A 24,023-nucleotide genomic window follows, 5' to 3' on the forward strand; every position below is an offset into this window, starting at 1 on the left:
ATTGACCTCGAAATCCCTTAGCTGAGATTTCTTTATCTCCAATTGCCGGGGGTCTGGATTCATCTCCATTGGATTGGTTAGATGGGGGGTGGAATGGGAGTGGTAATGAACTTACGTCTTCTGAGGCTCTTGCCATACGTGGCCTGCGTGCTCTCTCTCTTCTTTGTCTCCTCCTACCTCTATAGTCGCGATACTGTGAGAATACCGCATATCTCGACACCGATTTGGGTACCGTTCTTGGACGATGCGCCGCCAATCGAGCTGCCCACGCCCGCAGAAGATGCGCACCCCATCATCGAGCTCTTAGGTGGCGCAGAAAAGACCTTCAATGATCTCCTCTCGAAAGAGACATTCAACCTGTCTGCGTCTGCGGAAGCGTACCGACAACGACGAGGCCGTCAACCACCCCCTGGATTCGACAAGTGGTGGAAGTATGCGCGGAAGAATAAAGTGGTCATGGTGGAGGATTTCTGGGACCAGATTTACCACGATATAAATCCATTGTGGGCGCTAGATCCCACTGATATGTTAAGAGATGTGAGGGGTCAGGTACGGCAGATCAAGATTAGGAAGGGGAATGTTACGACGGAGCAGGACCATTTTTGGATGCCCATTTGGCAAGAATTGATACAGAGCATTGCGGACCACGGTGATCTTCCAGATATGGACATTGCGATGAACAGTATGGATGAGCCGCGTATGTGGGTACCATGGGAGAATATGACCGAGTACATGAGAATTGAGAGCAGTGAGAGAAAAATTGTGCCCCAAGGGCAGTTGGTGGATAGGTATACGGGTAAGTCATACCACAGCTTCATGGAGTCAAATCTAATATAGAATAGAATTTGTTCCACTGGACGTCAATGAGACGGTACCAGAGTTTACATGGGATAGCTCTCGTCCCTACTGGGATCGAGTAGCTAGCCCTTGTCCGCCAGACAGTGCAGCACGTACATATCCCATCCAAACCGACTACTCGCAACCACCGAATATGTCACTTGAGTATACTGGACCACACACCTACCAAGGCTACGTGTCCAACTATACTCTTTCGACCTCGTTCTGTCACCAGCCGGACCTCCAAGGTCTACATGGCTTCTTCATAGAAAGCATCAGTTTTTCCTCGACAGACCGCCTCTTCCCAATGTTTGGCAGCAGTAAGCTCACCACAAATTCTGAGATCTTGCTCCCACCAACTATGTATTACAAGGGAGATGATCGCTTCCAAGTAAAAGAGGCACCCGTACCTTGGGACAAGAAAACGGACACCATCGTCTGGCGTGGTCTCGCTTCTGGGGGCCGCAACAAGGCCGACAACTGGAAGGGCTTCCATAGACATAGACTCGTGTCTATGCTGAACGGTACCCAGGCCCTTCTCATGCCCAATAGTTCGGGATTCATCGACATCGCCACCTTACCACTGGAGACCTACAATCTCGCAGCTTTCTCCACCCCAGATTCTTCTGATATTGAAGCCAAGGCAAAAGGTATGGGCAACTGGCTCAAATCCTTCACCAACGCCTCATTCAACGACCTCGCTTGCTTCCCAAAGCAAGAACCCGTGGACGGGGTTTGGCTCGGTGGTTGCGATTACACGGACTACCTCTTCGCTCCAACACCAGCCATCAACCTCGTCGGCCAACACGGCCATAAATACCTGCCCGACGTAGACGGCAACTCTTTCTCAGGCCGCTACAGAGATTTCCTCAGTAGTCTCAGCGTGCCGCTGAAAGCTACCCTGTTCAAGGAGTGGCACGACAGCAGGCTTGTAGCCTGGAAACACTTCGTGCCGATCGATAACCGATTCATGGACATCTACGGCGTAATGGAGTTTTTCATCGGGTCTGACGCGGATCCTTCTGAGTCAGATACGGGGAAGGGCGTCGAGGGCGAGATGCCCGCCTCGTCGTACACGTATAATCCTGATGATGGCGTGAATGGGAATTCGACTCCGAAGACAGGCGGTCGCGACCATCTCGCGCAGAAAATTGGCGCGGATGGGAGGGAGTGGGCGCAGAGGGTGCTGAGGAGGGAGGATATGAGGGTTTATACTTATAGATTATTGTTGGAGTATGCGAGGGTTATGGATCCGAAGAGGGAGGTTCTGGGGTGGAAGGAGGAGGAAGATGAGGAGAGTTGGTGGAGTCACTTGGGATAAGAGGTGATGCTGGGGAAAATATTGGAGAATATGATCTACTAGGGAAAGCTTGGCATGTTAGCGAGAGATGTTTGGGATATGTCTTTTGGATGATGCCGTGGGTATAGGCCTCCTTGAATGGCTCGTATGGACGAGTGTACTTTTAGTATATATTCAACTACATAACATATCATATGTATGTATATATGTATAGACAGAAATCAGGAAGTGGAATGGTAATATGACAAATTTAAAGGTCCATATCAGTGTTAGTGGAAAGCTTTCTTCACAATAGATAGCATTGTGGCTGATCGCGAAGATGGGCACAATATCTTGTCCTAAAATTATTTCATATATCCTGAAAGTGTATTCAGGGAATTCAAACTATGCTTAGATTCTTCCGTAACCATGAGACGCCATGCACAATATATACAATTTTCACCCACCCGTCCCAACATTACCCCAAGATTACGTCCCAATCATCCCCCTCCTATAAATCCTTCGTCCTCTCCTCACTCTCCCTCATCCACAACCGAACCTTCTCCTCATCCCTACACCTAAACCCCACCTTAAACGGCTTCGGATCCGTCGTCAATCCCGTCGGAATAGCATTACATTCCAGAGCATCCAAGATCGGCAGATCCTTCTTATCCCTCGGAGGTTCAATATGGAATGCTGTTATCAGACGGATGAAGGCTGTGTACAGTTCGCGGTTTGCTAGATGTGAGCCGGCGCACATGCGGGACCCGGCACCGTAGGCGTAGTGCGGTGTTCCGCCTGTGCCTTCCAGGTTGTCGAGGTAGCGGTCGACGGAGAATTCTTCGGGATTTTTGAAGTGTGTTGGGTCGAAGTCGGCGGCCCAGGCGTTCTGGTTGGGTTGTTAAAAATTGATTTTTTGAAGTCAAGTTATGGTAAGCGAGGAGAAAAGACGTACCATATAAAATGTCGTCCCAGCAGGAATGACCGCATCCTCATACTTGATATCCTTGATACTCGTCCTGGGCAGACAAATTGGGATCACGGTGAAGAACCGTAGCACTTCTCTTACGAATGCCGTAACGTAAGGTACTTTCTCCTCCTGTATGCACTTTTCCCATGCGTCACCTTCGGGATACACTTTCATGATTTCATCGTAAGCACGCTTTTGGATCTCCTGTCCATGTTTGGAGGAGAGATATGCGATCCCCATAATGAGGTTCCCCGGAACAGTATCAAGACCAGCTGATACCATGGTGAGGCAGATGGACTTTATCTCGACTGTTGTTACGTCAGGGCCAATGTACACCAAGCAATTATACGCATAAAAATGAAGTAGAAGAGAGAACCCACATTCGTTCAGCTTTGCCTCTGGGTCCTTCAGGATGTTTCCCGTGATACAAGGCTTGTCCGTTCCATCCTCGATGTTCTTCTTCAACTTATTCAATAAGAAAGTTAAATACTTGTCCCTCCTATCTCTCCATTGCTTTGCGTCCGAACTCTGACTCGGCCATAACCTCATCAATGGGATATAATCCTGCCAGTTGTTGCTCGTACTTCTGAAATTCGAGATTGCCCTCTCCACGTCGCAGATCTCAACCAAAAGCTCATTGTTGACATTGCCATCTATTCTCGTACCGTAGTTCAGAGTAAGGGAAGTATTGAGTGCGAAGCGCTGAAAGTAGGCAATGGGATCAATGTCCTTCTTCCCATTGTCGCTGTCTTCCAACAGCTCTTTGATTGAAACACGAGATTCGAGGTCAATAATTGGCATGTAACTCTGGGTAGCTGGTCGGTTAAGTGCCGTAGCAGCAGCTTTCCGACGTTGCTTGCATGATTCGTCCCATGGCGAAGTGCCAATAGTGAAGCCTTGTGAACTGGAGACCACAGTGTGGAAAGTATGAAGCGTAGGACGAGAGATCAGAGCCGATTGATTGGTGATCCAAAGATGACGGACAGAGTCAAAAGTATTGGCAAATACAATCCGCTGTTTTCCGCCGTCAGCCCTGATACCCGCTCGGAATGCTTAGGAATGCTCACTCTATTCCCCAGGCGCACTTGAAATACAGGCCCATACTTCTTTGCCAGTTGCCCGGCGACTTTTGCGTGCTTGTCTCCGAACTGGAGAAGGTTTCCGAAAAGCGGTACGCCAGGAATCTCAGGAAGATTCTTGATCTTGGGAGTATCTGAGCGGTTGAGGTAGCGGATGAAGAAGTACACAAACGCTATCAGCGCGATTCCTGTGGTTTGCAGAGTCATGGCTGAAAAAGAGAAGTAAAATGAAAGATGACGATGAAGATGAAGATGAAGATGACAGCAATGACCAAAGGAAAGATATATATTCCTGATCTCTGTACTAGAAAAGGCAAAAGATATCAAGACGGCGGAGTCACGCTCGCGTCACTCAAGCTCTCACGCACCCGCACACCCCTCCTCGAACATCGTCACAGCTGCATTTGGCAGAGAATAAGCAGCGGTCTCATTGGATGACTGCTCTAGACTCTGAGAGCATGCGGGTGTTTTCCGCACACTGGCTGCATAACCCCATGGGGATGCTAGGAGAGAATTTTGAAGCTATCACAAGCCTCAAGTCTGGTTGATCGCTCTGTGTCCGGGAGCAAAAGAATGGTGGAGTAGAGTGAAGGCGGAAAAGGGCGTGGAACAGTGGAAAGGAGGTGCGAGCGAGAGCGGAACCGTCGCCGCGTACCCCGCCCACCCCGCCATGCCTGTGCTGGTCAGACCAAGAGCATGCAGCTCGGGATAGCTTCAAGAAATCTCCTTCGGCTTTAGATTCGCTTGACGCTACCTCTATGTTCCGGACGACTATCCGTTCTTTCCCGTTTTCTACTCAAAAGAAACTCGCAAGCTGCAAAATACGATTTTCCGTCCGCCTCTTCACCACAACGTCAACAAACATGGCACCTGTCAAGTCCTGGCTCGTAATACCCTCAGAGAGTGATTTCTCTCTCTCTAACATACCGTTTGGTATCATAACGTCTCGAAACTCCCGCGATCAGAAGAGACCTGCAGTAGCAATTGGCGACCATGTCCTGGATCTTCTAGCTTTCTCACAAGCCAAAGGCTTTTCGGGCCTCCCCTCAATAGAGAAACACATCGATGTGTTTGCACAGCCTACGCTGAACGCTTTTGCTGCTTTGGGAAGACCAGTACATAGGGAGGTCAGGGCTTATTTACAAGATGTGTTCTCTGAGAGTGGCAAACATGCCAGCATATTGAAAGATAATGAGGAATTGAAGAAGAATGCCTTGTTAAAGAAGGAGGATACCAAGACGCATCTGCCTATGAAAATAGGAGACTATACGGATTTCTTCGCTGGCATCAACCATGCTTTCAATGTTGGGTACGTCTCCATAACCAGCACAAAGTTTCCAAAATTTCTCAATTGACCCCCGCTCCCAGCACCATGTTCCGCGGCCCAGCCAACGCACTTCAACCAAACTATACCCACCTCCCAGTCGGCTACCACGGACGCGCCTCCTCTGTCGTAATCTCAGGAACACCCATCCGACGTCCAAACGGCCAAATCCTCCTCGATCCCACCGCCGACCCCAAAATCCCCACCTTCGGACCCTGCCGCCGTCTCGACATCGAGCTCGAACTCGGCTGCTTCCTCTGCAAACCCAACGCCCTCGGCGAACCCGTCAAAATCGCAGACGCAGACCAACACATCTTCGGCTACGTCCTCATGAACGACTGGAGCGCGCGCGACATCCAGACCTGGGAGTACGTCCCGCTAGGCCCGTTCAACGCGAAGAACTTCGGCACGACGATCAGTGCGTGGGTTGTGCTTGCGGATGCGCTGGAGCCGTTCCGGACGGCGAAGTTGCCGAATGAGACGAAGATATTGCCGCATTTGCAGGAGAAGAGGGAGGATAGTATTTATGATATTAGGTTGGAGGTTGATCTCACGACGCCGGATGGAGCTACGACGACTATCTCGAAGGCTAGTGGGAAGAATTTGCTGTGGAGCTTCCCTCAGATGATTGCGCATCATACTTCAGGTGGGTGCCCAATGGCTGTGGGTGATTTGTTGGGGAGCGGGACTATTAGTGGGAAGACTGAGGGAGGTGGGGATTTGGGAAGTATGCTTGAGATGAATTGGGGAGGGAAGAAGGATATCATGCTTGCTGGCATGGATACGAGAAAGTTCTTGAAGGATGGTGACGTGGTAACTATTCGAGGAGTGTGTGGAGAAGATGGCGAGAGGGTTGGGTTTGGTGTGTGTGAAGGACAGATAGAAAGTGCAGTTACGTTCTAAGCGTGATAGCACCTAGGTAGGCAACCAAAAGTTTCCAATTCCATTTGATCCAAAATAATACATATATGAAAGCTCATATCTCAAAAGTCGAACAGTGACGATAAGTTTTACATTTGCATGTAGCCGACACAAGTCTATCTTGGAAATGGAATCGTGGTACCGCAGCCCAACCCCGATCACCTCGGAGTTTTCAAGCCCAAGAAGCGAATAAATAAAGACAAGTTCGACACCCATTTTAAGCGAGATTTCAATGTCATCTTTGACCTCACCAACATCGAGACAGCTTTCACAACGGATAGAATATCTTTAATTAAACCGAATCAATCATGCTCTATCCTATTACTGTATCACTTCAATCATGAGCATCCTTCTGATTAGTCATTCGGTGAGAAAAATAGGAAGTTCAAGAGACCAAACTTGAAACCATTGATTGCATTACATCGCGAAAAAGACTAAGCAAAGAGATTAAATGTGGAGCGAGTTGACAATACATGCCAATAGTCGATCCGACAGCTCTGTCATTGAAATGCCTGGATACCTCTGTAATTTAGGAAGCGTAATATGAAAATGAGTCTAGATAAAATCACCAAAACTCGTAAAATTCGTATCCCTCTTTCCCCTCTCATCCCCATCTCCATCCCGTCCATTCCAACCCCCACTCCCCTTCCCCTCCTCACCTCCCTTCCACTCTCTTCGCGGTGGTAAATACCCCCCCTCCTCCTCAATCCTCCCTCCTTGCGCCAATTTCGAGAAGCCAGCACTTATGTCCCCAGAACCCTCAACCCGTCTCACATTCCTTTGCGGTACCGGTGGCCTAGCTGCAGAGTCCAGCTGCGCAAAAGACTCATACTCGTCCACAGGCCGACTATACACACTCTCTGAGTATCCCGTAACGCGCTTCCACGAATTCTTCATCTGCTTCACATTCGCGCGATTGAGGTAGGCCAGTGGAGGAGGCTGGCGAGGCCGAGAACTTGCTCCGCGATGTGTTGGCCCGCTGCCGCCATTGGAGTTGAATTCCGGGTCGTCGTAGGCGGTTGGATTGCCTGGTCGTGGGGGGAGAGTATTCGCTGCCTGATCATCATCATCCTCGAATGGGTTGTGCGCTGGGAGGCTGTAAGCGCTGGGGTTGGTCTGGAATTGGAAGACCATGGAGTCTTTGAATGCGGGGTGGATTTTGGCTTCGTTTTGGGCTTGGGTGATGTTTTGGTTGTTGTGGAGATTAGCCGAGGAGAGGCGGTGCGCGTAGAAATTGATGATGGAGCCTTCGTGCTCGATTTCGTGCTCGTGCTCGTCACGGTCTTCGTACTCGTAAGACTCCTTTCCTTGGAATCGCCCGTAACCATGTTCTGGGTCAGCGAAAGGGTTATTGAAATCCTGCGCAGCCTTGTTCTGATTCGAAAATGGCACACCAATGAGATGCATTACGTCTGCGAAGGGGTCTTCGACGGCCCGAGGTGTCGTCGAAGACATCTCAGGTGGAGGAGGATCCAGAATCCCCTCTTTCTCATTCCTCCTCTTCTGCCTCCTCGCCTCCTGCATCTGTCTTCTACAGTTCCTGATCTCCACTGCAAGGTTATCACTCTGTTCGCGGACCATCGCCTCCGCACCCGTGCACATGATCCAACTCTCGACTAACGGCAAGAGTCTCGGAGGAGTCCCTCTCTTCTTTTTTCGTCCTATCATTGAAGCTCGTAAGTCCTGCAAGATGCTGATGTTGCCGCCCACAGCGGCAAGAATACACGCCTCGCAGTCCGAGGCGATACGGTCGAAGCGCTCTTCATGCGGCTGGCATTGGAACGTGCAGCGGTACAAGTCTGCTGACATCCAGAGGCTGTTGACTTTTTGCAAAGTCTTGACATGGACTGCTATATCTGGGGGTAAGTACTGGTTCGAGACAAGACGTGCGATCCGCGTGGTGCATTCTGCAGATACTTGTAGGAAGATGCGACGGATTAGATGAGGGTTAAGGGGTTTGTGGGATAGGCAGAGATGGGCTTTTTCTTTGCCGAACGGGAGGGACATTGCAAGTCGGGGAAGGAAAGACTCGGGCCTTTTGAGTTTTGGTGGCAGTGTGTCGATGGATTTAGACTGCTCTTGGAGCCAGACTGGGTCGGTAGCCGTCATGGGGGAAAGTATGAGTAGCTGAGTCAACTTCTTAATGTCGTTATCACAGAGATCCTCGATGAGGCTGATTGGAGGTGGTGTCATTCTGGTGAGGTTTTGCTGCTAGCTATTTGTTGACTTTAATCAAACAGCATTCAAGGAAGTGATCCTAAATCTAAGCAATCTAGACTTCTGAATAGCAGGGCAGACTCCATATTAATGGCCATTGCTCTATATCTGAATACTGATGTGCTGTTTGCAATTATCTCTCAGCAAACAGAAGAACAAACTTTACTGTCAAACCTCTAGAAACAGCTTGCACTTGCAAAAGTCCACGGAAGCTTCTCCGACCCTTTGTTATCCTGTTTGAAGTGAAGACCATTATATGAAAGAAATGTTGTGCAACGTGACTTTACGTCTCATTCTATGGAAGGACACAAACAAAATTACAAAAGCCTTTGTTACATTGTTTCATTGTCTCAAAATCTTGTTCCACTCCAATTCCCATCCATCGCCAGAAATCCACCTCAGCAACGCATTTTAGCCCAATTCCAACATTCCTATTCCATCCTCCACGTAAATACAATATGGAATCCCAATACGAAAGCGCTGGCTCTCCAGAAAGCAAGCATTATGAACACGACTGAGGAAAACTTTAAGAAATAATTCTATGTGGTATACGAATAGAAGCGCTGTCATTCAATCTTTATTTACTCCTCCATACTAGAATCATATCCTGGCGAGGTCACCCTTCTGTTGTCGTGCTGACCTCCTACGGAACTGGTCCCGGAATTGCATGCGTCCAACAGTGCCGTAAGCAACGGTACCGATGAAAAGAATTGTCCAGGTACCAGTAATAACGAGACCGATGGGGAAGATCATGATCTTGAGACCAGGAACGATGAATTGCTCTCCCTTTGCGACAACGAGGGTTTGGATCGGGGGCTCGACTTTAGACTTTGTCGGGACGAGCTGCTTGGCGAAGACACCGTTCACGAAAGTCGCTTCATCCGAGGAGAGCGATGTGTTGACAGCAGCACCGGTGGATGTTTGTCCAGTTAGAGTGACGGTTGGAACGAGAACCTTTTGAAGAGCAGCACTACAATTGTCAGTTTGGAAGTTACAATAGCACAGTTCCTACTTACGTTCCCATGTTTGCAACCAAGAGTTCCTTGTTAACCTGTCCAACAAATGCGTATGACTGGATCAACATTGGGATCATCGCTGCTCGCTTCTGAGTCTCGATCAACTCGTTCCTTGGCCACGAAATTAACGACGTCTCGTCCGCTCGCCTTTGCAAAGTCGTAGAATTAACTGCCGATACAGTCGCTCCATTATATGAGAGTCCAACCTGAACGTTCGTACTGGCGATATTGGCAAAGGCTCCGGTGGGCGCAGCGATCATGTAGAGTCGTAGATCCGCCATGAAGACTCCAGTCGAGTTGTCCAACGCAGGCAGGTTATAGCAAACAGCCATTCCTGAAGGATTGCTTGCCACACCATTTAACGCTTCTAATTGTGCCGTACACAGTGCTGTCGTATCCGCATTCCATTGCGTGATATTCATTCCCACGGTCGTCGTTTGCCTTCGCTCTATCGGTTCGACAATCTTATCCACGTATCTCCTCATGGCCTCCTCAGGATCAGCCCTTCGTCCCAACCGCGACACATCCCCTAGAACACCTGCCGCAACCTGGCCAGCAAAAAGAAGAGACACTAAAGCCAACATGGCGAAGGTTGTCGAGTCGAAAGAGAAGTTGAAGTGGAGAAGATTAGGATTTCCGTCCGGCGGCTCGGTTTGGGTAAAGAGTGTGAATGTCGTAGTTGCCTCGATGGCAAAAGTCCACACCAAGTAAAAACCGCACACAGGAAAGAAGGTAAGAGGAAGGGGCCTGCCCAAGAATCGAAGGGAAGGCACGAGATGGTGATGTTTTGTTTTCACCAAGCAGTGGCCGAACAGGTGGTGTCGATTAATGAGAGAAGGTAAGAATAGGGATTGACAGGTGGACGACGAGTCCTGGAGAAGTTTCGGCAGCAAGATTATGCGGTAGGACACCGAATGGAAGGAATTAGCTGAGGATTCGCACGCTGACGAAAGATCACCGTGATCAAACTCAGCAGATAGGGAATGGGCTATGCTCCATACACAAAAAAGCCATGCTTGCACGAGGTCTGATACGGCTCAAGTCCGCATGGTACGACCTGGGCGCCATCCCAGACAGAATATGTCGGACACAACGGCTGGAAGAGGAAGAGAGCATAGACTATGGCGAGAGAGAGGGTCCTGAGGCGGAGATTTCACGGTGAGGGCATTGCTGAAACTGGGTCTTGACGGGGATATGAGACAGAAGGGACTGGCGATGGACTCGTCAACCCTGGCTGTGTACGAGGCCAAGCTTTGGCTAGGAGCCGCGCACAGGGAAAGACGTGGACAAGGACCCAACTCTAAACACAAGTATGCTCCGCCACTGGTCAAATGGGGGAAATAACGGGGCAGACGAAGTGTTTTTCGCCCTTGGCTGCGACAGGGTAACGGGATGGGTGTTCGAGAGGAGGAGCGATGCTGGAAGAGGGAGAGGCTCACAATTCACAAAGGGCCGGGCCTGACGAGCCTGAGAAGAGAAAGGTTCGTGGTGGTGGAAACAAAGTTGAAGCCCATCTTGTCTCAAGTGCTTAAAAAGTGCTTAGCGTTCGCTGTTCGGCCTCTCAGAAGTCTCGTCAGTCGTGTCCCCTGAAACTGGTCTCGGACCCTCGCCTCGCTTATCTGCGCCACCGTCACTGATCGTGATCTGATTAGGTATAAGTCAACAAGGCATCATCAGAGGATATGAATAGGTCGTTGGAATGGAATGTTGAACACTTGGACTACGATACTCGAGGAGCGGATACATCGTTCAATTTGTGCTCGATTCGTTGGAAAGTCCCTTATTTTCAGAAGGCCATGATATCCGGCCTGGTGACCACTGTCCAGCGCTTAAAGCGACCACTCTAACGCACCCGTTGCGCTGACACCACAGAGCAATTATGGGTCAAATTGAGTCACAGTTCAGAGAAGACCCTGCAGGATCAGAGACAAGTCGAAAAGTCGTATTTGTGATTGCTAGAATGGGGCTGTGGTTTTGATGATACTTTGGATTGTGATTCCAATGTTGTTATGTTAGGTCCAGTGACACCGTCCCATCAAGCCTAGGCCATAGCTAAATCCATACGCTATCCAAGCGAGCCGAGAGTGAACAGTGCACATAACACATATGTCCACCATTGAAGTTTGTGTTATGGATGACTATGGAAAGCACCTGAGTGGATAACTCGTACTTACCTACGCTGCGTATGCCAGCTTATCAAAACCATAAAGAGTGAACATTCTTTTGCATCCACTGAGATCGTATTTACTGCGCGATCGCAGACAAATGATGCACGCAATCGTTTCGTGTCTTGCGCTTTAAGCACATAGCCGTCAGCTTTTGCATGCGTCTGGCATACAGTAAATCCAGTAGTGATCGAAGCCATAATTTTAGTAGTAGAAGAAGTGATGCTAGTAGAGTTGCGTTGAAGTGTTACCCTGAGTACTCGGAATAGCTTCAATTTCCGTTCTAGGGGTGATTGGATAAGCATGCCCATTTGTCCTGTTGCAAGCTACCTTTGCCCTGCAGTACAACAGTTGTATAGCAAGGCAATCAACCGATGAGTACCTAGATGACACTCGCTAAATTACTAGAGTTCTAGCTTATGGAAGTATAGCAATTTGCGCATCACGATATAGCTGTGGCCAAAAGGAACAGCCAAGAGCCTGCCTACCTTATCGATATCCTCAAATCCATCGATAGCGCAGGTTAAACTTAGTGTTGCTGTCAAAAGTGTTTGCCTCAGGCGGTGGTCCCTGATGGTCCCCTATGCCCTATGCGTTCAGCTCCCCGGAGCCTTTTCACCCGTGGAAGTGGTTGTGGACTTCGTGTCCGTGGTCTGGCCCCCTTGCCCGTCCAATGCAGCGACAGAGAACATCTCTTGTTTCTGTCACATTGCCACAGCCATGTATCCATCATCCAACAGTAGCTTACCCCGCTGACGCCTTCAACCCCATACATCCTATCTGGTATGCGGAACGCGTTCTCCAGCTCTTCGATTAGGCAAATCGCTTGTTCCCTGGTCCGTAACCTCCCGTAAAGCAGAGGGTGCGGGTGAGTCGTGGCACAGCACAGCACAGCACAGCACAGCACAGCACACTCCCAGCCCGTGAGAAGGCCAACACGAGATGGCCGAGATGCATTCTGCATTATTTCTCTCTGCACCTATCCTTCGCGAGGACCGAACGAAAACTCTTCCTGCAAATGCAGGCGCTTCCGTACCTCCCAGTCCCCAACCTGTGAAGCCCCTTTTCCAGCGTCAACGACGAGGTTCAAAGAGCTCCAAACACACGACGCGCACCAAATCGTCTTCTCTGTCAACGTCCGTCAACAGTCACTCTTCACAATCTACGCGGTTTTCTTCCTGGGACGCTGAGCAGAGACACGATCCCATGCTCTCAACACCTTTACCTGACTACAAACATAGCGCGAACCAGACCAACAAATCAAGAGCAGCTGCTCAAGCCGCGAAGAACAATCGGACCTCATCGTCAACTTCAGATAGCGCTGAACGCAGACATGCACTCCAGAGCGCGGAGTCGCGTGCTGCGAGGGGAGAGCCACTTGGACGAACGGACAGTCATTCAAGTACAACCGGCTCAAGTGGCCTCACAGCGGTAACATCTAGTGACCCGGCCTCGAATAATGAAACCCTGACACGTCCATTCACTCTACGGAATGGCCGACGATATTTACGAGATACGACTTTACCCTACCCTCTTCCCTGTGACCTCTCCGAGATTCACAGACAAACGCTGCGGACAATGCTCTTGTGCCAGGTATTCAATGGCCCTACCTGCTCTTCCACCTTCCAGAGCAAGCCCCCCAAACGTGTCCTCGAAGTGGGATGTGGCACAGCATTCTGGAGCGTGATGTGTCACCGACATTTCTCGCAGAGAGGCTTTTCTTCTATTTCTTTTACTGGGATTGACATTGCGCCGCTTGCGCCGCGTATGGAATCTGACGATGACATGAATTGGCGTTTTGTGCAACACGACTTACGGCGGGTTCCGCTGCCCTTCCGGGACGAGGAGTTTAATTTGATTATGATTAAGGACTTGAGCATGGTTACGCCAACGACGGGAATGCAGCAGGTGCTGATGGACGAATATTTACGAATACTGAAACCGGGAGGAACATTGGAGATATGGGATGGGGATCACTCGTTGCGAATGTTATTACCGCATGCTCCCCCTTCAACGAAAGAAGATGATGACGATAGTGAGGACGAGGAACAGGTGCACACGAATGCAATGGGCACATATACATTGACGAGGCAGACGCCTTTGGCAGCCCCACACAATACGTATCTGAACGACTACAACAGCTGGATATCAAAGGCACTGGAAGCCCGAAAATTGACACCCATGCCATGTACCAGCATGCTTCCCATGCTTCTCCAAGAATCAGAAATCTTAACCGAGATCGATTGTCGCCGGTTAGCAATACCCCTGGACGAGGTCCGCTGGGAGCGAGAAGGAGTCGGCGGAGCAGTAACGCAAGGTTCAAACGGCAACGTCATCTCTTCCAAAGGCAAAGCCCGAGAAGCAGATCGACGAACCCTGACCGCAGGACAACTCGCCCTCCGCAGAACAGCACTCATGACAGTCGTTCAAATGATTGAGAGTCTCGAACCTTTACTCAAGGAAGCCAGTGGAAAGGGCCAGGACGAGTGGGATCGCTGGCAGGGGAACATGATGAATGATCTTTTGAACCAGAATGGGACATCTTGGGGGGAATGTCTCGAGGTTGGTGCGTGGTGGGCGCGGAAGAAGAAGCCGCCTACTTGAGAGGTTGGACAATGAGACATGCTCAATTGTTCGGGCATCAGGGAGAAGAAGAAAAAAATAATGCTTCAATTGGGAGAAGGCGAGTGACGTGAATGGCGGAATGCCTTTACCCGGAGTCACACGCCCTTTCATTCTGGCCGCCATACTTCCGTTCGGACCGTGAATTCCATTAAGTCTACCCTTCCGAGCACCTGGTTCTTTGGACGGATGGCCAGACGGACGAGTGGAATATGAACATGGAATCCAGGATATGAGGGGACCCAATTGGCGGGGTAGAAGTATGGGAGTTTCACATGCTTTCATAATATCTCGTCAGGCGAGCAATGCGCACAATACCTGTTTGCTTAAATAGTGTCGTAGATATATACCCCATCAGCTTAGCTATCAATTGAAAACGAGCTACTACCATACCATATATTCCTTTCATTTTATTTACTTTTGTGAGCATTGATCATACCTCTGCTCGTCAAGCCGGAGCCCACTGTATTTGATGCTTCTTAGGAACAACGAGATGCTCAAGCCCAGTCCAAGTCCAAGAAAGTGATACAACTTCACCTATTCATCACCTCAAATCTCCCTAAGATCGTGGATAATAAGAACTATCGCAACGAAATGACCCATCGAGTTTCTAGACGATTTGTAATCTTGCCTACTGTGCCCAATATATGTACTGAACCCCCCTCACTCTTTAACAGAAGCACCAGAACAACAGCACATCCTCCCTAGAGACATTTTACTTCATCACTTCGAAAACTCTATATAAAGTTTAAACACTGAAAGAGGATCATTCCACGATGCGAGCCCTCCCTTCTTGCCGAGCAGCAAATCGGCAATTAGAATAATCCGAGCCCTCTATTGTGTTCTCTAGGAATAAATATAGTCCTAGATCCATTCTGGGGGTGTATTAAAGGTGCTTGAATGGATGACAAACAGAAGTATGGATATAAAGAGCTCTGTGAGGTGTGGTATACCTAGGAGTTGTTTTCATTCCCCCTTTTCTGGCCTCGCTTACCGCATGTTGGGAGTGTGTACTATTAGTCCTTCAGTTGCCTATTAATGGCTGGCTCTGGCCTTACGTCCTAGATGTAGACAGACGAGCAGAATGTTACAAGTTTGGAGTTACTTGCAAATTGCAAGTGATGGATGATCAATATTGTCTTTTGTAAAATTCTCTCCAGATCAATTAGGCTAGGTTTATAGTCGGATTTGATACCACAGGCTTTACTGTTGATGGCAATAAACTGCTTATTGATTTATGCATATTGGTCAATTTCAGGCTTGCCAACCCGCTAATGCTTACAAACAAAAGAGAGGAGACTACTTGTCATCTTCATAATACAGAACCCCACTACTCCTAAACCCCATGGTATTCCATCCCCTTTCCATTCCATTCCAATCACCACCCTCTACTTCCTCCTTCCCTGCTGCATCATCAAAATCTGCACCATCCGAATGAAGATATTCAAGAAATCCAGCTCCAGACTGATGCTCTCGTTGACAGGGTCCTTAGCCATCAACCCTCTCTCCGCCATCCTAGCATGCATAAGAATCTTCTGGACATCATAGAGCGTGAAACCACCGAAGACTGCGAGACCTCCGTACAACCAGATGTTCTCTGTGAAGGCGAGAGTGCGGACTGCTGTGGCGGGGAGAACGAGAGGTGCGAATCCGGAGACGGCAACGAGAGCTACTCCTGCGAGGAGAGGTCCACCGAGGTACAGATATTTCTCTTGCTTAGCGGTGGCGCCAACGAAGGAGATGGAACCCATCATAGCTAGCGTATAGAGACCAGCGCGGGCAATGAGAGCTGGTGGTGCCATGAAGAGGAGAGGAGCGAGAAGAGCGCCTTGAGTGACGTTGAAGCCGGCCCAGAGACCGTATTTCTGGATGTAGTTATCTGGGCTGGTAGCTCGCGTTCCCATCATGGTTCCAATGCTCAAAGCAAGACCTCCAATCATGACAACCCATGGGTTTGTAGCCATCAACCGGTATGTGAAGCCGCTTTGGAACATTGCTCTTGCGGACAGTCCGATGATACCGATTCCAAGGCCAGTGTGCATGAAGGTGTCGTTCAGGTATGCCCGCTCGAATGGAGGCATCCCGCCATCCTCGCGCGTCTCTCGGTTGAATACTACGGACTATTAGCAAAGGTGCTTGAATGGTAATCGAATATACACACCTAGATTTATAGCCACGAGCGTACCCCCAAAGATGGCTCCCCCGATTATAAGCTTCTGCGTCAAGTTTCCTCCTGGAGCTTGCGCGACCGGCTCCTGCATATACGTCCTACTCTGTCTGAACGCATATCTCGCCTTTGTAAGTGTCGTAATAGGCGTAGCTTTTCTCGAGGTGAAGAACGAGTTTGCTGGTCTGCTGCTGTGGAATGATCGGACTGGGGCGGCAGTCGATCGGAAAGCTGACTTTGAAACTCCTGCCAGCGCGGAGGTCAGCTTAAAAGGTTGGCGCATCGTGAAAGCCATCTTAAAGATGTGTTGTGTGGTTGCTTGCAATGATGGTGGAAGTCAATCGGAGGTGGAGGTGTTTTTGAGAGCTTTGAAGGCGACCGTCGTTGACGTCGACGGAGCTTGTCCCGCGCTATCTCCGACTCATGTGACTGCAGTGCCACTCCCCGCTTCCAGATTCTTCCATCACAACAAAAAGTGGTCAGAAAGCATTCAAATTCTCTGGTAACTTAAAGAGGAAATCATATATACAGTATCCACCCTGTCCAGTGCTTCAAATGGCAATTGAACGGTAAATGCCTTGCCAGAATCATACACGTGATGGATAAGCGAGTGCTCAAAATAAACAATTACAAGTTGCGCTTTGCAACCACGCTATATACTCTTAAACAACTCCTCATACTCCTCATCAGCTATCTTCATAACATCAAGTCCATAAATCATCTTCTGTACATCCGCATCAGCCCACTTGTCTGGCACCCTCCCACCCTTTTTCTTCAACTCCTCAAACTGTCTATCTCTCTCTTCCTTCGCAGCACCCTTTCCAAGATGTAATTCCCTCCCTGAAGCTGCCGCCATTTCGACCAGTGTCTCTGCTCTGCCTTTCCTGATCTTCTCATACACTTTCAATGTCTTATTGATCGTCTCAGGCGAGGAATTGGGAAGCTTTCCGAGCAGAACTCCAATGACTGCAGCATCTTCGATGGCTTGGGCTGCTCCTTGGGCCAGATGTGGCAAGGTAGGATGGCATGCGTCTCCTACCAAAGCAACGGAGCCGTGAACCCAAGTAGGGAGGGGCGCATGCACACGAAGCTTCCATTCGCAGACTTCGCCATCGGGGACCAGATTCAGCAGTCGTTGGATCTTCGGACAGAAATCAGCGAAGACTGATAACATAGCTGGCTTCGATCCCTTTGTTGTGTATGTCTCAGAAGGTGCAGCTGCAAAGTTGACGTCGGGTTGGCAAGTAGACATGTTGTAGATCGTGTTATTCGAAATAGGGTATGCAATGATGTGCCGCTTCTCTCCAATCCATCGTGTCACAGTCTCCCCGTCCATCAATTCGAGAAGCTCGGGGTCATCCAGAATGTCAGAACGGTTGATCATGATACGGTATGCGGCTTGGTTCGTGTCAATGATGTCTGCGTCGATTTTGAGGGTCTTCAGCATATCCCGCCTTGCGTTACTCTTGATTCCGTCAGCAGCGAGCACAACGTCTGCTTCAACTGTGAATGGTTCGCCGTTTCTTGGTGTTGCTGTAAAAGTCGTCTTTGGCGACCAGGTCTTGATGCCGCTAAGAGAAGTTGCAAAGTGGAATTTTATGGCTTTCTCGGCTTTGCATCCTTCGTAAAGACCACCAGCAAGGGATGTCCTGTGCCCGACCATATGTGGATATCCATAAGTCTTGTAGATATAATCTAGCTCAACGTGTGCCAATTCATTGTCACTTGCTCCGTCTGTTTGAGTTAGTAACGTCTTCCGGTCCAACGATCTTTGTTGGTGCTGACCTCTAATGCTAGTTTCATGACATCTCACAGCTTCCTTTTCAATTGCTTTCCAAACACCCAACTTGTCCAAAATCCGAGCCATGTTTGGAGCCAATTGGATTCCAGCACCGACGAATCCTAAATTCGAAGCTGTCTCAAAGACTTGGATATCTTGAAACCCCTCCTTTGCAAGTGCAAGTGCACATGCCAACCCACCCATTCCTGTAGTACGTTAGCAATCATTAATTTGTCTCTATAAAAGATGATCATATACCTGCTCCAATAACACATATCCTCAAAGACTTCTTCAACTCCTGGGATGCCATTTTGTCTGCCTGTAAGTCGTGAAGGCCCTGATGTGGGACCTCGTTCAAAATCGCACGGTAAATTCGCTGCTGACTTCCGCTCTAGTCTCTACTGTATATAGATTGAATGTGAAGAGAGTAATGACTTGCGAGAAAAAAGTCCAGACACGGATATATGTATTATGAAGCTTTTCGAAAATATCCTACGTGATGCAAGCCGGACTTGATGAGGGCTAAATAAGTGGTGGAGAGATGGCGGAGACGAGCCGACGTGGGGCCTTTTTTGTTTGGAGCGGGGAGTGCTTGAACCAGTGGGACCGGGAAAGACTTTATGCCCCTAGAATTGGTATGGTTGGTGGCACGCAGCCAACTTTCATTCTCGGGACCATGAAAGGCGTTTAAAATGGTTTGCGGGAGTCGTTTGCGGAGTTGCCAGATTCATGGTAATTGCAAAGAGTGAGCTCCGGCATCAGTCTGCAGAAGCCGTTCAGGAAGCCGAGATCAAGGAAGCCTGACGACGCTGAAAGTCATAGAGTCAAGTACGTATTTGGAACCACACTGATTTGAACGGGAGAAAAACATGGCAACTCCTTTCCGCTGCCTCGTGAAGGCCCTTTGCCAACGAAGATACATACCTCATTGAAACTTTGCCGTCAAAAGCCCTTCTTTAATTCTCCTGAGCTTAACAGACTTAAGGCCCTTGTACTAGAAGTACGAGCTAGAGACTATGGGTTGTTCCAAGTACCCTTCTCTGAATTTTGGCAGCCGCATGTAGGGCAAATGCTCGCTGCCAAACAATTTCATACTTGTAAATGCTGGCCTCTAGGAGACACCCGACTTTGCCTTTCTCGAGTTGTGGGGCGATCACCCGGCCGCTCTTGCAACGACTGATTCCCATTCGAATGTTTGTAATAGCTTCTTCTATTTTCCCAGACATCAATCAAGTTGGTCAGAGAAGAACAAAGTGAGAGGAGGCCTTCCCTTCCTCCTGTCCAGCTTTTGGGGCTTGGTGGGGTCGCCAAATCGCGGGGTCATGCACCTGAAGCTCTGACCACTTCAGGGAGCTGCCACTCGCCAAATTTTCTGTGAGGATCTGGCGATCATCAGAAAAACAACCTCGATCCAGATCCAATATCATCAATTGAACATGCCCTGACATCATGTTCGAGAATCTCTGCACTCTACCGCTCTCCTCTGAGCTCTTCACTCAAGCACTTCATCCAACCGAGCCAATTCTCGCAGTTGGACTTTCGGGCGGCCATGTTGAATCGTTCAGACTGCCTGCAGTAGCTGCCAACTCCAGCGACGACGATGACGCGGATACTAGCGTGATCTCAACAGGAACAAGCACAATTGATACGGAATGGCGAACACGGAGGCACAAGGGCAGCTGCAGAACTCTGGCATACAGCGGTGATGGGGAAGGTATGACAAACCTCCCCCCCCCCCCCCCCTCCCCAAACCCAATTGGCAGTGCAACCCCATTAACGTGAGAAAAGTTCTCTACTCCGCAGGTACAGATGGGCTGCTCAAAGCAGCAGACTCCTCGACTGGACAAGTTGTCTCGAAAATCCTCATTCCGTTCGATCCCTCGGGAAAGCTCGACCCTCCAACTCTGATCCACGCCCTTACTCCCCAGACATTGCTTCTCGCGACCGATTCTGCTGCTTTACATCTATTCGATTTGAGGGCTCCATCAACATTGAGTACAAAGCCAAGTCAGACACACCGCCCACACGACGACTACATATCCTCTCTTACACCATTACCACCAACAGAAAATAGCACCAGCGGGTTCAGCAAGCAATGGGTCACGACTGGAGGTACTACTTTGGCAGTTACCGACTTGCGAAGAGGAGTGCTGGTAAAAAGTGAAGATCAGGAAGAGGAACTGCTAAGCAGTGTCTTCGTGGGTGGGTTGCCATCGAGACCAGGAAGAAGTAAGGGGCAAAAGGTGCTTGTGGGAAGCTCGAATGGAGTTCTGACCTTGTGGGAGAGAGGCGTCTGGGATGATCAAGATGAAAGAATCATCGTAGATGGTGGAAGAGGCGGTGGAGAGAGTTTAGACGCTCTTGTACTGATGCCTGAGGGCGTCGGAGATGGTGGAAAGAACGTGGTTGTCGGCGTGGGGGATGGCACGATCAGAATTGTCAAGTTGGGTCCAAACAAGGTCACCACAGAGCTTAGACATGACGAGGTCGAGGGTGTTGTTGGATTGGGCTTCGATGTTGAGGGAAGGCTGATCAGTGGAGGAGGTTCAATCATCAAAGTCTGGCAAGAAAAGATGAACCTGGAGGAAGAAGCGGAGGACGACGATTCTGATGATGATGAGTCAGGTGCTAAGAAGAGAGCGATAGATGGAAGTGATGATGACAGTGATGCAGACAGTAGCGAGGAAGAGGATAGAGGACGCAAGAGCCGAAAGAAGCGGAGGAAGGCCAACAGGAACAAGAATGCAGGGAATGGAATCATAGGGTTGAAGGGCTTGGAGTAATACCCATTTGTATTTTGAAGCAACAAGTTAACTTCGGAGTCTTCTAAAAGCCTGGCATGGCATGGCGAACACACTTATCATTAGATGTAAGTATGAGAGCAAGTAAAACTTGACAAAGCAATCTACAATTGCAAATGCAGTCATGAAGCTCTGAATATTCATCAAGTCCCAGTAGCTGTCTCTATCGGAATAACCAAACTTCTCGAAGGAACACCCCGTCGTCATTTCAGCGAGGGGAAAATTTGTCCGATGGCCGAAGAAGATTTGGTTGGCTTACGATTCTTCTGTGCAGTACAAGTGAGGATCCCGACTAATCCTCGCCCTTCATCCGGTTCTTGGCAGATCGGCCTTCGGCGGCGCTAGACGAAGCTAGACGAAGAGGCGAATTCTTCTCCGTATCTTCACGAGCCAACATCAAATTCTTCAAACATCGATCTATTTAATTGCTCTGACTCCGCAGCCACCGGGACAGAATACATACACCTACGAACCTAGATCCATTCAAAACACCTGATAAATATACGCAAAACACTCGGCACGCTCAAAATTGAAAGGAAGAGTCATCGCACGCGTCGGAGTCCATAAAAAATCTGGGGGAATCCACTCGGCCTGCACACAGCACACGATCACGATGAAGGTCTTTTCAAACGATTGCTCATTCAACTACTCGTGGGAGGAGGTATCAACGGCGAACTGGAACAAATACTGCCCCTGGAACGACAAATCAACGCACGTAATTGCGGTTGACACGATATCGCGAAGCGTTGATTCAGATACTGGAATTGTATGCTTCTTCTCCACTCTTGCACCCGTCATCCACATACTAACATCGTTCAGCTGCGAACAGAACGTTTGATAACGTGCAAACAAAGTGCACCGAAATGGCTGAACTCGTTGATGGGAGGCAATGATACATCGCACGTCTTCGAGACTTCATACGTTGACCCGGCATCGAAAAAGGTCACCATGATCTCCCACAACCTCACGTTCTCGAATATCATCAACGTCAGGGAGACAGTCACATACCAACCACTCTCGGCAACCCGGACACAGTTCGTGCAAGATGCCAAGATCACAGCTTTATGCGGAGGATGGCAGAAGGTCAAGAACGCTGTAGAGGATGCAACCGTCACGGCTTTCTCGGAGAACGCTCGAAAAGGAAAGGAGGGGTTCGAAGCGGTTTTGGAGATGAGCAGGAGGGTCTTCCGGGAAGAGAAGCAGAGGGAGCAGAGTCAGCAAGCGATGCTGGCGTGAATGAGCCGTCGAAGCTTTGCTTTGCGTGTCCCTTCGTTACGTCATTCTCACGATTCCCCTTTTGCGGCATTCGTCCATAAACCTCGATACCTCGATACCTGGCTTCCACGACTTTCTTCGATTATCCGAGCCATCGATTAGCGTCTGTTTAGAGCGAGCCATTGTTAATTTTCCTGGGTTTTCGGTCACATCAAAAGTTCACTTCGGAGTTTTTTCGGGAGAGACTAGAAGAACATACACTTTGGGGAAGGAGTTTGGGTTAGATATGGGTAGAGGGAAAGACAGAGAGAGAGAGAGAGCTGCCACTCTTCTTCGGGGATTTCTCCCCTTGCTGTACGATTTGGTAATATACTGGCGGTTCGACTGCCCTGGCAATAGATAAGAAGTCAGAGACAGATAGAGCTAGAAGATAATCTACAGTGCTGGCCCTTCCATGGGGCATGAAATTTATCTTCCATGTTTGCAGACTTGGTGACAAATTGTCAGTACGTGGTTCTTCTCCGTTGTTAGACTCCTAAGATCTATTTTGGGAAATATGGCTTGGCTTCGTTTGATCCACAAAATCAACAAGCAAATGAGGAAGATGCACAGGGCTCCTTTTCCAGACTCTGTCTACCTACATCTCTTGGGCAGGTTTGGGTGTGCTCTGCCCGGACTTCGTATATTTCCTGCAGAAATGTAATGCCAGAATGAAGAAGGGAAAGTTGTATGTCCGTCCGTTTCTATTTGAAGATGTAGTGTTCTTCTTTCTCAAGTCTCACAGTCCGAAAGTCTTATCTTGCCATTTTGTGATTTCTTTTGCGAGGAAACATTAAAGCAGTTTGTCCTCCGCCTGTTCTTTCACTTTCTGTACTTTATCAGATTCAACTTGTCCGAGTCCTTGACGTTTCTATGTCATTACAACGAGATACTTATAAAGACTTGATCGGTCTCGGATTTTAGACTTCTCCTTCTAGAATTCAAGAGTGAACTGTATTTAATTTTAGATATAGACGTATCTCAGTCATGACACTTCAGCTACCTTTAAGGCCCTTGGTTCGCAGTCTCATTTCTTTCTCTTGAAGATCGGATTTCCTTTTCAGTTTCAAGTGATACTTTTTGCACGAGTTGAAATCCATAGGGTTGCCTCGTCCGGCTACGTACTTCACTTTACTGGGAACCAGGAAGCGCCCAGTGGCTTGTTCGAGGGATAAGTTGGAGTTTCTATTGGCGGGCAATATGTATGAAGGTGGACCTAAACTTCGACAGGTTTTCTCACTAGGACAATTTCTACGGTTCTATCCGCCCCTGCTTTCAAGCTGTAAGCAAGTATTTCGGCAACGTCACAAATCATATTTTTTCATAGAGGTATCAAAAGAAGTCAGACAAGTGTCGGTTTCTGTGGAGTAGATTCAAACGTCTTCTATCCACCTATGCTATCTTCACCGTAGACAGTGCTCTACGCCGATAGAAATGGCTAGCCGGATTCAGGGCCATTGACTTTCCAGTATCTCAGAGACAAAGCGCTGCCCCCGTGTACGTGTCTCTCTAGTCCACCAATACCACCTTCTGCAGCCATTAAAAAAACTAGACTCCCCCTCTCCTTCCGAGCTGGACGCTTCTTCCTTTC

The 24,023-nt window shown here is 49.0% G+C and overlaps 10 protein-coding genes across 10 annotated transcripts; 5 read left to right on the forward strand and 5 right to left on the reverse strand.

Moving 5' to 3' along the window:
- Positions 1-81: 81 nt before the first annotated feature.
- ONS95_009850 (uncharacterized protein) lies at positions 82-2,158 on the forward strand (the record flags this gene model as incomplete). Its single annotated transcript, XM_058503412.1, has 2 exons — positions 82-796; positions 843-2,158. The coding sequence occupies 2 exons, from the start codon at positions 82-84 to the stop codon at positions 2,156-2,158; spliced, it is 2,031 nt and encodes a 676-aa protein (XP_058360124.1).
- A 469-nt stretch (positions 2,159-2,627) lies between these two features.
- Positions 2,628-4,372, reverse strand: ONS95_009851 (uncharacterized protein; the record flags this gene model as incomplete). Its single annotated transcript, XM_058503413.1, has 4 exons — positions 2,628-3,005; positions 3,072-3,394; positions 3,467-4,100; positions 4,154-4,372. The coding sequence occupies 4 exons, from the start codon at positions 4,370-4,372 to the stop codon at positions 2,628-2,630; spliced, it is 1,554 nt and encodes a 517-aa protein (XP_058360125.1).
- A 383-nt stretch (positions 4,373-4,755) lies between these two features.
- ONS95_009852 (uncharacterized protein) lies at positions 4,756-7,068 on the forward strand. The gene is made up of 3 exons (XM_058503414.1): positions 4,756-5,474; positions 5,534-6,408; positions 6,480-7,068. Exons 1-2 carry the CDS (start codon positions 4,924-4,926, stop codon positions 6,390-6,392), a joined length of 1,410 nt encoding a protein of 469 aa, XP_058360126.1. The 5' UTR covers positions 4,756-4,923; the 3' UTR covers positions 6,393-6,408; positions 6,480-7,068.
- Positions 6,966-8,898, reverse strand: ONS95_009853 (uncharacterized protein; the record flags this gene model as incomplete). Its single annotated transcript, XM_058503415.1, has 1 exon — positions 6,966-8,898. Exon 1 carries the CDS (start codon positions 8,601-8,603, stop codon positions 6,966-6,968), a length of 1,638 nt encoding a protein of 545 aa, XP_058360127.1. The 5' UTR covers positions 8,604-8,898.
- Positions 8,899-9,227: 329 nt separating this feature from the next.
- Positions 9,228-10,227, reverse strand: ONS95_009854 (uncharacterized protein; the record flags this gene model as incomplete). Its single annotated transcript, XM_058503416.1, has 2 exons — positions 9,228-9,597; positions 9,644-10,227. The coding sequence occupies 2 exons, from the start codon at positions 10,225-10,227 to the stop codon at positions 9,228-9,230; spliced, it is 954 nt and encodes a 317-aa protein (XP_058360128.1).
- A 2,175-nt stretch (positions 10,228-12,402) lies between these two features.
- On the forward strand, positions 12,403-15,639 carry ONS95_009855 (uncharacterized protein). Its single transcript, XM_058503417.1, has 2 exons — positions 12,403-15,051; positions 15,108-15,639. The coding sequence occupies exon 1, from the start codon at positions 12,751-12,753 to the stop codon at positions 14,410-14,412; it is 1,662 nt and encodes a 553-aa protein (XP_058360129.1). The 5' UTR covers positions 12,403-12,750; the 3' UTR covers positions 14,413-15,051; positions 15,108-15,639.
- ONS95_009856 (uncharacterized protein) lies at positions 14,813-17,055 on the reverse strand. The gene is made up of 2 exons (XM_058503418.1): positions 16,592-17,055; positions 14,813-16,543 (listed from the first exon to the last, which is right to left on the reverse strand). The coding sequence occupies exons 1-2, from the start codon at positions 16,890-16,892 to the stop codon at positions 15,819-15,821; spliced, it is 1,026 nt and encodes a 341-aa protein (XP_058360130.1). The 5' UTR covers positions 16,893-17,055; the 3' UTR covers positions 14,813-15,818.
- An 18-nt stretch (positions 17,056-17,073) lies between these two features.
- ONS95_009857 (uncharacterized protein) lies at positions 17,074-19,780 on the reverse strand. The gene is made up of 3 exons (XM_058503419.1): positions 18,636-19,780; positions 18,383-18,583; positions 17,074-18,331 (listed from the first exon to the last, which is right to left on the reverse strand). Exons 1-3 carry the CDS (start codon positions 18,685-18,687, stop codon positions 17,250-17,252), a joined length of 1,335 nt encoding a protein of 444 aa, XP_058360131.1. The 5' UTR covers positions 18,688-19,780; the 3' UTR covers positions 17,074-17,249.
- JIP5 (WD repeat-containing protein jip5) lies at positions 19,781-22,067 on the forward strand. The gene is made up of 3 exons (XM_058503420.1): positions 19,781-20,091; positions 20,166-21,944; positions 21,998-22,067. Exons 1-2 carry the CDS (start codon positions 19,827-19,829, stop codon positions 21,158-21,160), a joined length of 1,260 nt encoding a protein of 419 aa, XP_058360132.1. The 5' UTR covers positions 19,781-19,826; the 3' UTR covers positions 21,161-21,944; positions 21,998-22,067.
- On the forward strand, positions 21,792-22,414 carry ONS95_009859 (uncharacterized protein; the record flags this gene model as incomplete). The annotated part of the gene is made up of 2 exons (XM_058503421.1): positions 21,792-21,944; positions 21,998-22,414. 2 exons carry the CDS (start codon positions 21,792-21,794, stop codon positions 22,412-22,414), a joined length of 570 nt encoding a protein of 189 aa, XP_058360133.1.
- Between the last annotated feature and the right edge of the window lie 1,609 nt (positions 22,415-24,023).

Source organism: Cadophora gregata (assembly GCF_030347475.1).
Source record: "Cadophora gregata isolate MNR1 chromosome Unknown scaffold_4, whole genome shotgun sequence".
In the NCBI taxonomy this organism is placed as follows: Eukaryota; Fungi; Ascomycota; class Leotiomycetes; order Helotiales; family Ploettnerulaceae; genus Cadophora; species Cadophora gregata.